Raw genomic sequence first — 18,883 nt, 5'->3', positions numbered from 1 at the left:
TGTGATGAACAAAGAAATGCCGTTTCTAATGTCCTTGTTACATAAACAATGATGGAATGTCAATGTTAAATGAAAGATTTTAAGCTGGAGACCCCCACCAACCCTCATTTGCATATAAAAACATGCTTCAATTATGGAATACTGATACTGATGGCACTTTTTTAAAGCAAAGAGAGATAAATGAAGTCACCGTGTCTGCTTTAATCCGGTCCATTCAAAAGATCAAGCTCAAACAAAATGCTCCGAGAAACAAGAAAGTTGGATAAATCGCTGCTTTTTCACGCATTCTACACCTTAACTGTGTCTCCCTACAAAACCAGACACTACACATGCCAAGTCCTTATTCTTTTACTTCATCCTCCAACTTACAAACGCCTTCTGGCTCCAGCATGAACAAATGGCTTAAGAATGTTTTGTGTGTGACATAAAAAAAGCTGTGTGTGACATTCAGTATGCTGGGTTTTGTAGTCTGGTTTAGCCAAAGGCAAAGCCAGAACTCATAAACTGCAGCCAGTCAAGTAAAGTGTAAATCTTTGTACGTGTTAGTGTACCTGTTTTAAATGTTTAATGTTCACAGGGTTATGCGATCAACTAAAAAAAGATGTATGAATTTTTTGTGTAGTATTTTGAAAAGAAACATCCGCACCGACAAAACTAATATATTTCGAAATACACTAATATTGTTATTTGTGATGTGATAGATTGAGAAACTTGAACCGCAACCCTCAATATTTTAACAACAGAAGGAACTGGCTTTTATGTACACTTTTATTCAATTTAGTATATATATATATATTTTTATAATTCTGGGGAGTGCAGAAATATATTGATTATGCTCTAGGGCACAAGTGTCAAAGTGGCGGCCCGGGGGCCAAATCTGGCCCGCCGCATCATTTTGTGTGGCCCGGGAAAGTGAATCATGAGTGCTGACTGTCTGTTTTAGGATCAAATTAAAATGAAGAGTATAGATGTATATTAAATTTCCTGATTCTCCCCCTTTTAAATCAATAATTGTAATTTTTTAAAGAATTTATTCTGTGTTTTTAGTTCAAAAATCTTTTTTTTTTTTTTTTTAAATCTAAAAATATATTTAAAAAAGCTAAAATAAACATTGTTTTAGATATATAAAAAACTGAATATTCAGGGCTTTTAATCCAGTTCTTTTAATCCATTTATTAAAAAAAATCTTAATATTATATCTAAAATGGTCCGGCCCACATGAAATCGAGTTGACCTTAACGCGGCCCGCGAACCAACCCGAGTCTGACGCCCTTGCTCTAGGGATAAAAATAAATGTTGAACACTGCTGGCTTTTCGAAGAAAAACATTTATACAATCCAAATTTGCTAGTATTTTGTGAGCTTAAGGTGAACTTTTCAGACTCCTTAACACTTTTTTGACGAGTTTGAAAAGCCCGAATCCTCCGATTTGGCCTTGAAAATTTAACAACCCAACATTGAACATATCGCAAGGAAAGACTGGTCTGAACAACGGACAATTACTGTTAAATCTTAAAATGTCCAGTGACTACAAGGAATTATGTCAATTTTATTGACAAAATACTATGTAGAATCACTTTGTCACTGAACACAGTGGTCAAATTAATAAAACAAAGCGGTGAAGCTGCTTTGATGGACACTTTCAGGTATGGGAGACTGTTTTCAATTAGTCTGTTTGTCAAAAAGTTAAATGGGGCCAGCCCCTGCCTTGTTTGGTTATCCTGCTGGACACTTGGACAGGTCGCATTCCACCTGGGGCACCGACTTCTTATGAAAGTGAGACATTTTATTTCCAACATATGCGCTACACTTTAGTTTCTGTCTCAAAGGATGGAGGTTAAATGTATGTTTGGACTACCTTGGCCTTCCTCAAGTATCTGTCGGCAGGAATGCGAGCAACTGAAAGTGGCAGTTTATCTATGGAAAGAGGATTTAAAGTGACAAAAATTGGGGCAGCTTCCACATACTCTTCTGAGTGCTTTTAGGGAACTTAATGCTTTATTGGATTGTGATCAAATAGCAGGGACTTGGACGAGGGCAGACATTAAATCCTTTCGTGAGATGATTCGAAGAATAAAAGGTTTGAAGAGCCAACAAGGGAATATAAATAGCTAATAATACAAAAGGTATTTCCACGCAAGCTGTTCTTTCTTTATGTTTGTGTCAATTACATAGATGCGTATCTTAACCGCAGGGTCAAACCCTTAAATCTCCTTGTGCCTGCCAAACCGAGATGTAAAACAGCCTTTTATCTTACGTTTCCGTGAACAGTTAGCAGTGTGATTCAGAGAAGATCCCAATTTTATATTTGCAATATCTTTTTTTGCCTTGTCTCATTGTTTTCTCACATTAGCCTGTTTTTTGGTCACGTTGCTTAAGTTTAAGTCTAAATTTTCCATGTTAATAGATACCTGGCAACCTCGGCCAATTGCTACCCCTATTAATGATTGCAATTTCCCCTTATTAAGCGATAAAAAAAATGTACAAATTCAACGCGGCACATGTTTACTAAAACTCAAATATTTTCTCCCAAAACTTACTTTTAAAAAAATCCCGCAGAAAAATTGTCATACCGTGTACACAATTTGAAATTGTCAAAAACATAAGATACGGGAAAAACGAACAAGTTGACAGGTATGTTAATAGATCAACCAGCCCACTGTACATTTTTAAAGACTAAAAAGGCTAATATATGTATATTTTAGCTTTCTGAAAGGAACAGTGAAAGAGTGGTTAGCACGTCCGCTTCACAGTTGTAGAATCAAGGATTGAAGCATGTTTGCATGTTCTTTCAGAGCCTATGTTGGTTTTCTCAGAGGTACACCAGTTTTCTTCCTACCATATTTTGCTGTTTAATATACCCCCCATTTAATATACCAGGGTATATTAAACGGCAGGGGTATATTAAATGACGCACAAACGGGAAGGTACGATCCACTACGCACTATGCCGTGACGGGGTGCATCAACGTTTTGCAGACTGAAACTACTTACGATGACGTATCCCTACGCCTGCGAAAAGGCAATGACGTATCCCTACGCCTGCGAGAAGAAATAATGGCTGAAATGTGATTGGTTAAATGCTTCAAAATGAAAACACACATCTGAAAGCAGTGCAACCAGGGGGAAAAGCAATGAAAGGAAGCTAACAAACAATTTGGAATTATTTAATAAGTATTCATGAAAAAAAAAAATTAACATCAGTCTGTGATTCAGATATTTCTTAGGCCAGCAGAGAAGGCCTTGAAGGCCCTGATGGCACACCACTGTAACTGCTCAGGTTAAAACTACTTACTGCTGAATAGAGTCTGACCTGGAATTTTAATGAACTTAAGTATCTATAATTATGCCCCCATGAACACCATACAAATCTTGCCAAAAAAGCTGAGTTGCCGTTTAATATACCCGGGTATATTAAACAACAGGGGTATATTAAATGGCGCACAAACGGGAGGCTCAAAAAAAGCAAAAATCATTTAATATACCCGGGTATATTAAACGGCAAAATACGGTACATCCCAAAAAAGCATGAATTCTTTGCCTCTTTCACATCCATTTGGATCTACCTCCAAAGATGATTTGCCACAGTTAAGTCCAAATCCTGTGTAGGTGTTTGGTACATGAAAAACAAGCAGCAAAATTCTTGGCATTCTCTACTGGCTACTACCACATAACAGCAGTACAAGAAAAAAAGTGGTAAAGGAGGACCTTGGGAACAGTGTGAGGTGCAAAAGTAAACAAAGGAGCCACTTTCACACTAAGGTAATTAGGGTGTTTATGGAGGGCGAGAAGGTTCCTGATGGCACAGTGAGTGGAAAACATTGGGTAGAGATAGAGGGGGCATAGAAAAGGAGAGCAGGGGAAACTAAAGCTCATTGTTAGGAAGCTGATTTATGAGGGTACAAGGTCTCCCAGGCCCAGCCAGTGGAAGGATAGATCTTCTGTCACTATATCACCCTCAGCCCTTTGTATGCATTGTGCCTAGACGGGGCTGGGGGCTGTGTGGAGATGAAAGCGGGTGGAGGGCGACGGGGCTGATTCTCGGTTGAGTGCTGCAGTGCCATCGCCGGGTCTGTATATCCTCACCACAGACAGCAACGCTGATCAAAAGCTGCACTGTTCCCTCCTTCTAAAGCTGGAAAGTCTTTGAAAACTTCCCACAGCTTTGAGACAACATGATATAGTTCCGTGGTGGCCCGAGTCTGCTGAATAATAACACTCGAGAACTAAACCAACAGTTTAGCATAACCACGACGCACAAATTGTGTTTTCTTATCAATGGGCATGACACGAGACGGGAGACAAGGAGCCGTCTGGTGAAACGAGGTCACCTTCTCCATCAGACATCGAGGGATGGTCTGTCTGTCTAACTATCTCCACATATAGAGCTTAATACGTCACTTGATCTTCCAAAGCCTTGAAGATGGCGCACCTTCCGGCAAAAATCAATTTGCAAAGGCGAGCGCAATATCAAATGAAGAAAGGGAGTCTCGCTATGAGTGGTCCATGCAAAGACTGTCAATGGAGGAAGACTCAAAACAGATTTCGATCTGTGTCACTGAGCCGCTTTTGATGATTACGTTAAAAGACGCTAATGGAGTGTCTAGCAGAAACATTAGGATGTTTTACAATGGGACTGGTGCTACATAAACATGTTCAAAAAATACTACAAATATGGGCCACTGCTGTTTTCAAGCACCTCATTGCACTTGTTATTATTGTGTTAACATGAAAGATGCTGTGTATAATGATCATGCAACGGAAGGTGTAAACATAATCAATGTAGTAATAGGAACTAATATGTTCCAATACTTCGAGTGAGGAATCGGAAAGAAGGGAAATAGAATTTGAGATATGTTTTTAAAGAGTGGAGTGCACTGGAATTGTGCATATATTATAGCAGTGGTGTGCCGTCAGGGCCTTCAAGGCCTTTTCTGCTGGACTAAGAAATAACTGAATCACAGACTGATGTTAATTATATTTTGTCCATGAATACTTTTTAAATAATTCCAAATTGTCTGTTAGCTTCCTTTCATTGCTTTTCCCCCTGGTTGCGCCACTTCAAGATGTGTTTTCATATTGAAGCATTTAACCATTCACATTTCAGCCATTATTTGTTACCAGGGTCAGAAATCGTCCTCAATGCCTTCACAATCAGTTCTGCAGGCTCTGCTGCATTAAACAAGCGTCGATAAGACTGTTGCTTTAACCAATCAGATTTCGAGTTGGCAACACCACAATGCCTTCTCGCAGGCGTAGGGATACATCATTGCCTTCTCTCAGGCATAGGGATATGTCATCGCTTTCACCAACTATGATTAGCTAGTGATAGAGTGGATTAGCCAGAGCTACCAAACTGTATCTGGAGCGAGCTGCACAAGCATATATATTGTTGTGTTGATTTAAAGCCATTTTCAATATGGACTATGCCAGAAATACGACAGGACAGGCTCGACTTTCAGCATTAGCTTCGATGGCGATAGAAAAGAAGGAAGAAAGAAAGGAGAATGGATATTGTGTACAGTTAAAAATGATTTTTGGTGAGTAAAATATGACTATTCTTAAATAATATTTCAATTGTATGAGGTTATTATTGGTTATTTTTTATATGTCGCAGCTGTAGCTGCAGTAGGAGGTTTTATAGCCATAAAATAGTTTTTGCTGAAGGCGTCACTAGGAAATGCACGGACCGCCACCGTATTATAGCATAATGTCTTTCAGGAACTGAATGATGCCACACATAGTACAACTTCAAAAACTAAAATTAGACTGACTGAGAATTTCTAGCCTCTTGAGTGGTTGAGAAATCCCCTTTTTTTGTTTTTTTTAAATAAGTAAGCATAATTTAAAATGATCATTGATGTGAGTAATACCCAGTTGAATCCAAGTTAAACGTATCAGTCTTGAAAAGGATTTGGGACTTCAGAGCAATAAAAACTATCTCTGACTACTCAACAGAATTATGAGAAGAAAAAGAGGATGGGTTTGATCTATTAATAATAAACCTCCCTTGTGAGGATAACATTCTTTGCATTTTTCATGCTTTTGTCATGTTAGTGGATGCAGTGAATATTGATGGTAAACTGTTGTGTTGTAGTGTAGTTTTGGACCTTTTTGGAGGGGATGCCTGAGAAGAAAAAGGTTTAAAAACTCATGGAATTTGTAATGAAGGAATTCACCCACCTAAAAAAATGTTTTTGTCTGTTATGGCACACATTATTATAATTTTGGTGTTGGTGTATTAATTACCAATGTGTAAATGTATTCAGATCACTTAAGTACACAGTGCGGTATTGATAATTTAACAAAGAAAGTATATCGCGTGAGGGATTAACACTTTCAACTTCTCCTTCCTGACTCTATGAGGCCCTTCGCTATGAGCATTAACAAAGTATGACCTTAGGCAAGTGCAAGTATAATCATTTCTGCAGGTCTTACTTCATCAATAGTAAATGCCATTATACTTTTAACTCCAATAAAAGCGCCTCAACTGAGCTTTGCAGGTGCTGCATAAACAAATTGCTTTCGATTTTTGTTTATTAAAACATGTGTAGACTGACACGCTGTTCAAAAATGTATTATGGGTAAAAATGGGTTTGTCCCAAACACATTCTAGCATCCTCAATAAGTGAGGTCTCATTAACTAGTTTCTTCACCAGGAAATCATTCACAAGGGGATAAACTGCACAGTCCTTATAACATATTTTTACAATTAAGTCCGAGTCAGCTGATTTCAAGGATCTGCCAATACCAACCTCTGATCTGACGGTTCGGTCATGTATTAAGGACAGGTTTACATTGCTGCAATTAAGGTCAGAAATGAGAGGAGCCCTGACCTGGCCTTCTTCTACAATATATCTCGATTAAAAACCATATTTAATCACCACCTAAACCAGACAATATCAAAAACCAGAGAGCGAAAAGACATGGAATTCGATTCCAAGCAGTTGCTTTGACGAAATGGTCAAAAGAAGCAAGGAAACGCAGGACCATTCTTCCTCAAAAAGGCATTTTGCAGAATACCTAGCACAGGGTTAAAGCAATGTGAATAGGAGTCTCAAAATGCCAGAGGTTGAACAGGTGGATTCCTACCAATGACGACCTGACATATTGATATGGAATAACCTTGCTCAGATGGATCGACTGCGCAGGAGAGCGAAATGTCTGAGAGATGCAACGGCGTGGTTGAAACGGACAATGAAGGAAGGGCTGGCATGCTCACACATTTACCTGCATCACCACTTGTTGCCATGCTAAGGGTTGGCAGGTGGGCGGGTTGGGAGTGGCATTGGCTCGCCCAAGTTGCAGCGTGCGACGCTCCTCCTCAAGAGCTCGGGTTAACTGCTCAAAACGGGCCTCCTGTTCTTTCACCGATGCCAGGATGCTGGCAGCTGACCGAACTTCGTAGTCCTCCATATGTCTGGTATGAGTTGCGTTTGTCCTGATCTTACGGGTTAAGGAGAAGGGGGGAAGAAAGAGGAAAGGAGGAGTACCAGGTCAATAAGGAGACCCAGAACTAGAAGAAAGCGTGAGTCGAAACTACAATATGCCGGTGTTGTTTTTGTTAACGGATGGAGAACATATTTTGTTGAGGGACAGTTTTTCATGATGACGACGTAAAAATGACCTAAAAAGTGTCTTGAATGACTGTAACATAACTGGACGATTGTCAGTTTTCTGATTAGACTAGACAAAACTCCAACATCATTTCAGTTATATGTTTACAATGAGTGACATTTGATAATTTGACTTGTTAGTCAGTCATGTGACATTGTACTCGGACGTTTGGTCGCCGGACGTTTGGTCGCCCGGACGTTTGGTCGCCCGGAAGTTTGGTCGCCCGGACATTTGGTCGCCCGGACGTTTGGTCGCCCAGACGTTTGGTCGCCCGGACGTTTGGTCGCCGGACGTTTGACAACATGACAGAGTTTACTGTTGAAAACAGCTCTCAAAATTATATTCATGAGAGAGAGAGAGAGTTTAATATCTAAATATCCACTGTTGAAACCAGCTCTCAAAATTATATTCACCCGGGCGACCAAACGTCCGGGCGACCAAACGTCCGGTCACGATGTGACATGGTGTGCATCTCCAATACAGGTGATTAGCAGTGGCACTGACGAAGATGATCACATTTAAATATGATCAGATCGAAAGAAGTGAGGAATGCATCATGTTGAACAACAAACTTGATGGCAACAATAGCCTAAAGCGGCACCCTGAGATTTATCCGAAGGCAAGTTGTGCCAAGTTATCATAGTCAGCCAATTTCTTTCAACTAAAAATATGCTATATGTTTCATGTATATCTTCCACACAAGGACTAATATAAGTTTTCATCCAAAATATTAAAAGAGCTGCCAAAAACAACACTGTCTCAACCTTTGCTCGACTAGGAAAGAATCGCGTGGCCTGTCGGCAATTTGACTTTCAGCAAATCCACCAACATGATACTCTGAACTAAACCAATTAAAATAGCTGAGTGCACACGGTGAGGGGTTGGTAGCACTCAGAGCGGCATCTGCGCTAGTTTAATCTTTTTCATTTGCACTTTTCTAACACCTATGCCGAAAGGGAAAATCCTTAATTCTTCCTGCCAAGGAAAAGCCTGTGGGGGCAGATCTGGGATTCACAAAACTCCCAACAGCAGATATATTAATGAGGCTTCTCTGTTGGGTGCCAATTATGGGTTTGCATTCTAAAGTTTGAGACCCATTTGCTAATTAAGTTAAAAACTGATAGCAAGGTTGGCACTCGGTGTAGATTTTTTACAAAGCTTCACTAGAACAAAATGAAAGCTTAATTCAACAATTGCTGGCACAATAAAGGGAATTAAACATCAGACACTTCGGGCCTGTTCACACATGGAAAGCTAACACAAACTTCATGTCAAGTGTGTTTTAGATTCCCTCTGAAAAATGTGAAATCCTATAAGACGATGCTGTCTATTAATAAACTGAAAATTATTTTCAAAGGACCTTTCACATTGACTGATAGCATTGGTTCATCTTGTCAAAGGAATTTTGGTCATATTTTGGGAAATATGTCTCCACTCTGAGATTTATTTGTTCAGTCAGAGGCCATGAAACAATGCTTAACTGGCAATCTTCATACAGCTGCACTAGGGTAGAAAATCACTCCAATAATAGAGCTTACAGGGGGGAAAAATAGACATCTAAAGCGTGTTACTCACTCAGGAATGTGACCTAACCTTATTTTGAGATGTGTGGATAGGCAGAATGGTAAATCTCTGCTTTGAAAGCCTAAAACTTTTCTAATGTTCCGCAAGGGAGTTTTTTTTGTACGTGACCGGACATTTGGTCGCCGGACGTTTGGTTGCCGGACGTTTGGTCGCCTGGACCCAAACAACCGGCGACCAAAAGTCCACCAACCAAACAAGGTAAAACAACACGGTCTACGCATCAATAAAAGCCAACAACGGCCCTGAGCAGTTTCACTGAGCGGACCGGTGATTGTATAAGAGTTTGTATGTACATGCGTTGTCCTTTTAAGAAGCTACGTCAGTCAGGGTCTTAACAAGTTCTCCAACAAAACACAATAAAAGTACGGGAAATTTGGAGCTTTTCTTTAGCCTAATAATTAATAGGGCATTAAGTATGACTAAATAATAATTTGCAGTTTGTATTTAGGGAATTTGAGCAACAATTTTAAATAGTAATTATCAATAACCTTGCGGGCAACCAAACGTCCGGCGACCAAACAGCCGAGTACCTTTTTTGTACACTCGTTTTGTGGTCATTTATATTGTTCTGTTTATTTGGTGTTTAAGCGAAAGAGCTAATAGAGGAAAGCAATGACACATCACAAAACACACAATTTCAAGAGTACCGTATGCTACCTCACTGTAAGTAGCAGTGCAAACGACCCTTACCGAAGATCAAGTTCTACTCTGTCTCAGCAAATGTGTAGATTTTGGCCACAGTTTTCATGAATGACCGATTGCTCAGCCAGTTTTAGCTTCAATGAAAACAACAAACAAACATCTAAGACCATGTAGAGAGACAAGCCAATCAAAATGCACATGAACTTTGACACACTGTCAACAAGGATGTTTAAATATGAAGAATTCCTTCATTCACCCAAATAAACAGTCATAGCCAAGATGGAGAAATGGCCCTGTCACTTTTTATGATCATGCACACAACTGTAATGAATTCTGGCATGCAAGCAATGCTGCAGGCACAAATCCTACACACACACACACACATTTTGGCCTTAATATCACTCACAGTATGACAAGATTGTGATTTCCAGATAACACTTGCAAGCGTGAGTGGATATCACTGTCACACACACACAAGCTGATATCCATAACAAACGGCGGCATGACATCGAAGTTACAAAACGGTCCACAACAATACAGACCTAGTCAGTAGATATGCAGGCTGATAGCTGTTAGCCAAGAGGCATCCCCAACCTCTAGCAAAATACAGCGGGAGGAAAAAAGCTAGAAAAGACGAAAATAAATAACAAAAAGGGAGAGAAAAGAAGTTGAATTTAGATTCACTGCAACGACAATACTTTGGAGACACGTTAGATACAAAAACTCTTGGAACGAGGATGCTCTCCATTTGGCAAAAAGCAACAACATTCTGTGCTCCACATTACATCGTAACAGATTTGTTAGAAAACAAACTTTCTTTTTTAAAAATTGCATTTTCCATGCCATGCTGCACAACACTGTGAATAAACATTGTTTTTTTCCCCGAATAATTTTGAATGTATGCACAGGTAAATCTATTCACTCTTTGTGTATTGCTTATCATTTTCGGAACGAGAGAAAAAGTATGCGGAGAAAATCCACGCGAAAAAGGGAGAACATGGAAACCAACATTCCAATCAGCAGCCTCAGGACAATTACACTTACCGCATGCCCACATCGTTATCGTTTTCTTAATGGAAATTATAATTCAGGCACTTTAAATTAAAGCCACTGTAATCCACTTAAATTTGAGGACGTTCAATGCAGTATGTTGTTCATCAATGCAGTTAATACCGCTGCAATATCAAGCAATTCTGTCTGTGTTTGTGTTTCTACGCGTAACAGGATTCATTCTTCACTAGAAGTCATGGTAAGTATAAAGTCCATTTCCTTTAAAGTGCCAAATCCTGCTTTGATGTTTGTTGTTCACTTCTTTATTTTTATTTTTTTATTTTATACTAATCTGGTGCTTCTTTCATCACTCTTCCTCCTAAAGAAATAATGCAGAGGAGGCTCAATTTGACCAAAAAAAATTATATTCAAGTGCATGAAGTATAGCTCATTTCATATTATTTCCTCCGAATAGAAAGCTACTGTCAAACGCAAATCCGTGAGAAACTAGTACAGTGGTACCTCGACCTATGATCAGCTCGTGGTATAACATGCTCGTGGTACGACATGCTCGTGGTATGATGAAAATTTCGATCGAATAATTCGCCCGCGATACGATCAAAATTTCGAGATGCGACCAAGCCAGGTGGCCATGACATGAGAGGCTGTTTATCATTGTGGCGCACTGTCTTTTTTTGCCGCATCTCTTTCGTGTATTAACGATATCTACGAGCACTGAACGATTTATTCAGACGAGTTTCAACCAGGAAACACACATCGCGCATGCACGGGCAAAAAGAGAGCTTTCTGGGTAATGAAGTATACTCGTGCACACAACACCAATAGCCAATGGCACGCATCCTTTCTCAGAATAAAACTTCATTACCCACAATCAATACGTGGGTAAGCTTATCTATTGCATTTCCTGTTATTCTGTTCTTAGCCTTAGCTCCCGCGATCGCTCATTCAAGACTACTTCTCGTAGGCAAGTGGTCGTGCGTTATGCTATTGTGAGGACATTATTGTGCATCATTTTTGGAATATTTTGAAGGGAATACAACAGCAAACAGCCCATCGGTAGCGAACGTGAGGGTGGAGGCGTGGCAAACAGCTAACCTGGCCAGAACGAAGGTAAAAAAAAAAAAAATAGAATTCAGTTTTGTGTAAAGTTACATTAAACGTATGTTTGAGTGTGTCTGTATATATTCATCCAAGTTAATTTAAATTTGTTTGTTTTGTTACGAGTGCGTTGTAGTGGAAAGTGTGAGAATGTTTGCACGGTGAATGAGGTCAATGCAGTCAGCATTTAACATATTTTAAAGGCTATGACATGACATTCAAACTTTATCATTAATGTGTCAAGGTTAATATTTCAAGTCTGCTTACGTAGTATGACTTTTTGCATGTTTTTCCATTTACCTTTGCATTAGCAGATGTTCACTCATCGCAAAGAAACAAAATTAGTGAAGGTCAACGTCTTTACAATCAATTCAAAAAAGAGCAACGTAACACAGAAGGCATGCATAGAATTTGTGAACAGTTTGTTTGTAGAGCAGGCAACTCATCTAATCAAAGGGAGGAAGGAATAAATTATTTTCATCACAAAGGGAAACTGGCCTCTTGGCATCACTACATTTAATTAGTATGAAATACAGTGAAGATCCGGCATATTTTTTTAGTTTTCACTGAAGGGTAAAGAACATCTATTAAATCCTTCAGACATTCCCAGCCAGTCATAAGCCATTTAGAAGGACGTTGCGGATTACAGGAATTCACTTAATATTTGTTGATAATATATCTCCATTTGGTTATAAATCAGAAGCGGTGAGTGACACTTTTCAATCTCATGCTCATTTTTTGGGCCACTGCAAACTGTTCAGTATACAACATTTACTTACATCTCATCTTAAAATATTCAACAACAACAAAAAAATGTAACCAAATCTTTTTTTGCCAAGGTCACACATTTGTGTTTAAACTGCCATGTGTGCTTTATGTCATTTGAAAACATAGCTTTCTCATGAACCTTAAATGCTTCATAGACCATTAAAACCTTATTAAGAAAACTAATACTGATGCAATTTTTAGGAGCAGCTTTTTAAAAGGTGATAAGACCTGATTGCCATGCAGGGTTAGTTTAATATTACTCACTTTGAAGCTTCTCTACTTTACACTTTAAAAACGGTGGACGTGCTGTCCTTACAAAAGCACACCTTCAAAATCATTGACTTTACTATCGACAAATTGCAACTACAAAGACACTTAATAAATAGTGTTGTCTCATATCCAATCATATGTTCGGATGACGGGTCCTATTGTGTCATTTCCAGTTGATCAGAATGAATGAAAATGATTGTTTTAAAAAAATAATTATAATAATAATTTAAACATTAATATTTCATAGGTAAAGAGAACGTTTGGCAACATGAAAAATGCTAAATTTAATCAGAACATGATGTTGCGTTTCAAAATTACCCAGTTAAAATGGTGAAAACAAAACAAAAACTTTCAACATTTGAATTTTGTTCCCATGTAAACTTCCCCAAAAAATAAAAAAAAATGTAGTTTTGATACAAAATGAGTATTTACTAGTTTGGAAAAGAATGGCATAATAAACTACTCAAGATTCATAGTATTTGGCAGCAGTAAAAATGTATATCTTTTTAAAAGTACTATCTCATAACCTGCCATTGACGGCAATACACGCCCAATTCAGTTTGACTGGGTGGTTTGCAGCAATCATTCGATGATGTCCTCCATGTTTGTTGGAAGGGAAAAAACAAACATTGAAAAAAACAATCAACAAGCCCCTGACAAGCAAAGTGAGGCGGTCCCCAGAGGAGGTATTACAGAGAAAAAAAAGCATGTGTTGAATGTTTAAACCAAAAACACTGTCAGGGAATATAATTGCTGCGATGATGAGCTAAACAAAGTGATTAAAGAAGGCTGAGGGGAAGAAGGAAGAGGCGGTGGTCCGTACCTTTGATGTCGCTGACTGTCTTCACGCCACAAGCACAACAAGAAAAGGCGAGGTTCTGATAGATTGGACTTGAGTGGTCCGTCTTTGGGGGGGCAAGAGGATCTGTGACCAAAAATAACATGAAATTTGAATTAAGTGTGCTGCCAATTTGCTGACTCCGCATTATTATTAATAAATACTGGAGCTCTCAAACATTGCACAGACACATACAGTCACAATTGGTTCAAGCACAGTCAGCATTTCATCTGTTTAGACCACAGGTGTCAAAGTGGTGGCCCGGGGGCCAAATCTGGCCCGCCGCATCATTTTGTGTGGCCCGGGAAAGTAAATCATGAGTGCTGACTTTCTGTTTTATGATCAAATTAAAATGAAGATTGTAGATTATTTCCTGCGTTTCCTCGTTTTAAATCAATAATTGTAATTTTGTAATCATTTTTTTCTGTGTTTTAGTTCAAAAATCATTTTGTAAAAACTAAAAATATATAAAAAAGCTAAAATAAACATTGTTTTAGATCTATAAAAAACTGAATATTCAGGGCTTTTGATCCAGTTCTTTTAATCCATTTATTTAAAAAAATCGAAACTACCATGTGGCCCGCAACAAAAAATGAGTTTGACACCCCTGGTTTGGACTGAAACTGTGTGGGCAGTGATTCATTATTATTTTTTTCTGTTGCAGAGAGAAAAAAATATTCAAATGAATTCATTTTAATTGATTTATGAACAAATATGGCATATTTAGCATCGGATTAATATTTTTTTTAACTACCGGCATATAAAAAACATTTTATTTTTTTCACAGAAATACACATAAAGCAGCATATATGATACAAAAAATACATTAAAACAACATTAGCATCAATGTTGTTAACGGTAGCCTACTGCAATCAATAGTTACAAAGTTTAGCATCCTCACGCCAAATTAATTTTGATGACAGACGTTATGAAATGTTAGGTCATTTACATATTGTGAACAGCTTTATTACCTAAATAAGTGTATTAATACATTTGTAGGTGCAATTTTATTTGCGATGGTGGCCTGAACATAAATTTTTCATCAAACTCTTGTCTTATTAAAAGATGTGGCAAGGTAAAATATTTAGTAAAATAAATGCATTTCATTTCCTTTGCACTGAAATTTGCATAGCTCGTACTTTAATATGTGACATTTATTTGTCCGAGTTTAGCCTGTTCATATTTTTTGCCCCCTGAAGGTATTAATCTCTGCAGTTTTGATGACAAAAACACACACGAAAAAAACAAACATTTAGCATATTTTGAAGGACAAACATTCCCTAAAGCAAGTCCGTGCAATGCATTGAAATATGCCATTAGTGCATTTTTCCATAAATGATTCCTAACGTGCCTTGAACTAACTGAAATGCAGCATGACCTTTATTTCCACATTGCAGTGTCACAGAAATATAAACATCATACGAAGTGGGTAGGAGGAAAAAAAATGACCCATGACAGCACAATAGCACAAATGAATGTTGATGCTTCATATTATGGTACAATTCATTCAGGCAGTTAGCACGTCCGCCTCAGCTGCCTTTGATGACGAGAAACAAAAGTGACAAACCAAACATCGGATCCACTGCTCTCTTGAATGATGATCGCTTCATTTGCATCTCATCACAGTTTTGAATAAAAAGAAGACACTGTGGCATGAATTGCATTCATAATCAGTCAATGTATGTTGTGAGTTAAGATCTCTTCAAATGACTAAGAAGGAATCTCATTATCTGCCAAAAATAGTAACTGGCATTGAACCGAGTAAGATTTATGTAGACTTCATTATAACAAGTTATGAGCACTGCGATTGGCTGACGAACGATACATGGTGGGATAGGCTCCGGCACCCCTTGCAATTCTCGTGAGGATAAGCCAAGGGTGTCAGACTTGGGTTGGTTCGTGGGCTGCGTTAACGTCAACTTGATTTCACGTGGGCCGGACCATTTTAGATATAATATTTAGATTTTTTTTATAAATGGATTAAAAGAACTGGATTAAAAGCCCTGAATATTCAGTTTTTTATAGATCTAAAACAATGTTTATTTTGGCTTTTTTTAAAATATATTTTTAGATTTTACAAAATGATTTTTGAACTAAAAACACAGAAAAAAATGATTAAAAAATTACAATGATTGATTTAAAAGGGGGAAAATCAGAAAATTTAATATACATCTATACTCTTCATTTTAATTTGATCCTAAAACAAAGTCGGCACTCATGATTTACTTTCCCGGGCCACACAAATGATGCGGCGGGCCAGATTTGGCCCCAGGGCCGCCACTTTGACACATGTGGGATAAGCGGTTCAGAAAATGAATGAGAAAAAAAGTCATGATCATTTTGTTTGGCTAGTGAATAACTTTTACATACTGGAGATCAATAGAGTGAGCAATTTTATTCTCGAAACATGTTTCTTTCCGTGTGAATGACTATATTAAATATGATTAGGCAGGTCCCAGAGACCCGGGAATTTTATTCTCTCAATACCGACGCACTTGTGCTCAGCATTGATAAAATAATTCTCAAGAAATATTGTTCATATGCTTTATGATACCTCACATCAAATATTCTTTCAATACTTGCTCCCCTTAAACCCACCATGAATTCTCTAGGGTCATTCTATGATTAATAATAAATGACAAGTGGCGCCTGCTAGATGAAGGAGTGGACGCTGGACTGGAAAATCCATCTGAATTTTCACAATCACACAACCTGTGATATTGAAGAAAAGAAATATATGCGAGGTGCACGTCACGAGTGTCATTCTTGCCAAACCGCTTTTTGTCTTTTAAACATTTTCTGTACCGATACGAAGTTATCTGCTATTCCGACACACCACCTGCTCATCTGCTCCCTCGCTGGCTTGTTCCTCTCGAGCTTCATGGCACCCTGTCATAAAACTGAATTTCATACAATTATTTTTAGGAAGTTTGAAGCGCTTCTCGTTCCCTCCAAAGCCCCAGACAGACAGTTCAACTATATTGCCTGGTAATGGCTCGGTTGAAAGCAGAGTGGAAAAAGCTCAATTGCAAAGGCTCTATTTTATGTGTGCAGACTGTGTCGGGAGAGAGCATCAGCTAATTGCTTCTTCTCCAAGAACATTACAGACCATCATCATTAGTCCACACAAACAGACGGACTTGTGTGATAAGGTGGCGGAAGGGAAAGGTGGGGGGGTTGTCGAATTGTGAAGACACTCTCGACAGCTGTTCGTAAACAGTTACACCCCACACATATTAATTCATTTGCCATCTAAGAAGGTTTTTAAAAAAATTGGTTAATACACCAATAGTAAAGTCTTTGCGCCCTGCATTTTCTCTTTCTCGTGACGGTAAAGTATGAAGCTCATTTACAGGCAGAAAATGTACTCCCGTTGACTGTCAGCCATGTTAAATTTCGAGTCATTTTCCCGACTACTCTCATATGTCTCTGCCTCTGTTGATCAACAGGAGTGCAGCTACTTTAATAGAGCCTCTTGGACTGGAAAACATTTTTTAAATTGAAGTAAACCTTTTCATTCGGATGCACTCGCCTTCCCTTTGTCGCACAGTTACAGTTCATTCATCTTCCATACCGTCCATCATCGAAAGGGTTGCTGAAGCCTAACCCAACTGTCTTTGGGCAAAAGGCAGACTACACGCTAGATAGGTCACCAGTCAGCATTAGGGCACACAGAGAGACAAACGACCATCCGCACTGCCAATCATACCGCCACTATCGGGAATTGAGCCCGTGCCTGCCCACACTGAAGTCAGGCGATTGAACCTCTACACCACGAGGTGGCTTGGTTACAGTTCATTTTGGGCCAAAATGTCAGATCAGGAGTGCACAATATCAACCTATAAATTCTTTGACATGTTTTTTTATTGACTTTTATTGCATCAAGGCAATATGTCAAAGTATTGTTTTTTGCAATATAAGGCATAGTGGTACTTGGACGTTTCGTTGAAAGACGTTTGGTCGACCGGACGTTTGGTAGAACGGACGTTTGGGTGCCGTGTTGTTACTGTTGAAACCAGCTCTCAAAATTAGAATCATGATAGAGAGAGTGAGTTTAATATCTAAATATCAACAGTAAACTCGCTGTCATAATTTGACAGTGAGCGAACCCGGCGACCAAACGTCCGTTCTACCAAACGTCCGGGGACCAAACGTCTTTCGACGAAACGTCAAGAGGCATAGATCTCCCCTCACCATATTTAAAGATGAGATGAGGTCAAATACTTTTCCAGATTTGTTATCATTTACATATACATATGTTTTTTTATGTATACCCATTTATGTACATAATGCACCTCATTGAGTTGACATTTTATTCATGGCAGGATAACTTTTTTCAAACAAGATTCCAAAGAACTCATCTTCAAAACAAGTTTAAAATGAACTATGACCACCCGGCTCCCTCTACTGGATACGTCAGAACCCAAAGGCGACAATAAGTCCACAAGTAATTAAATAAGCATAGCAATCAGCCCTGAGACAAAAATAAATAATATCTGACGACCGATGCATAAACCTGATAAATTTCGATGGTATCTGAAAATGAATAACAAGAGGACTCGCAACTTTAAGCCTATCATTAACTAATATAATTGCAGAAAACTAACACGCAAAGCTGCGTATACATCCCGAAAATAAAGCTAGCAATTTTAATTCACATCAGTTCGCGAACAAGGGAGACTATTTGAGACTTTGTACTGAACGGCAAACAAACTAATCATTTCAATGATAATTCTGCATGTAAATGTGACCCAATACCTTCAAAAATGTGTTTTATCCATCTCAATAATCATTACTTTGGTATTGCCAGTCTCGTCATGTACTCTTTTCTGAGAGATGTTTACCGAGAGGTGGGCGGCGAAGGCAGAACAGGAGGCGAAGAAATGAAAACAGCCAAAGTTAACGGCTTGCTCATTTGTGCTATACTATATTGATATGCTCACAAACTCAGCCATTCTGACAGCGGCGGCGAGAAGGAAAGGAATCTTGGCTGATGGAAAGGTAACAAACAACCTTTGAGCTATCATTGGGAGAGGCTGTGAGCATCAATCCATCAC

General features: G+C 38.6%; 1 protein-coding gene across 6 annotated transcripts in view; it reads right to left on the bottom strand.

Annotated features, from left to right (window-relative positions):
* The window catches only part of arvcfb (ARVCF delta catenin family member b), a 340,912-nt gene that overhangs the window by 288,959 nt on the left and 33,070 nt on the right, over positions 1 to 18,883 (bottom strand). For 3 of the 6 annotated variants that reach the window (XM_077601832.1, XM_077601828.1, XM_077601829.1), the window contains exons 2-4: positions 13,812 to 13,913; positions 10,384 to 10,465; positions 7,229 to 7,444 (exon numbers count right to left, since the gene is read on the bottom strand). In XM_077601832.1, coding sequence (XP_077457958.1) covers positions 7,229 to 7,414 — 186 coding nt within the window. In that variant the 5' untranslated portion in view covers positions 7,415 to 7,444; positions 10,384 to 10,465; positions 13,812 to 13,913. The remainder of the gene's footprint in view (positions 1 to 7,228; positions 7,445 to 10,383; positions 10,466 to 13,811; positions 13,914 to 18,883) is intronic. The other 3 variants (XM_077601831.1, XM_077601830.1, XM_077601835.1) reach the window with 3 other exon arrangements.

This window comes from Stigmatopora argus, chromosome 5 (genome assembly GCF_051989625.1).
Source record: "Stigmatopora argus isolate UIUO_Sarg chromosome 5, RoL_Sarg_1.0, whole genome shotgun sequence".
NCBI lineage: Eukaryota > Metazoa > Chordata > Actinopteri > Syngnathiformes > Syngnathidae > Stigmatopora > Stigmatopora argus.
The sequence above is the reverse complement of the archived record's forward strand: the minus strand, read 5'-3'. Positions and strand labels throughout refer to the sequence as shown.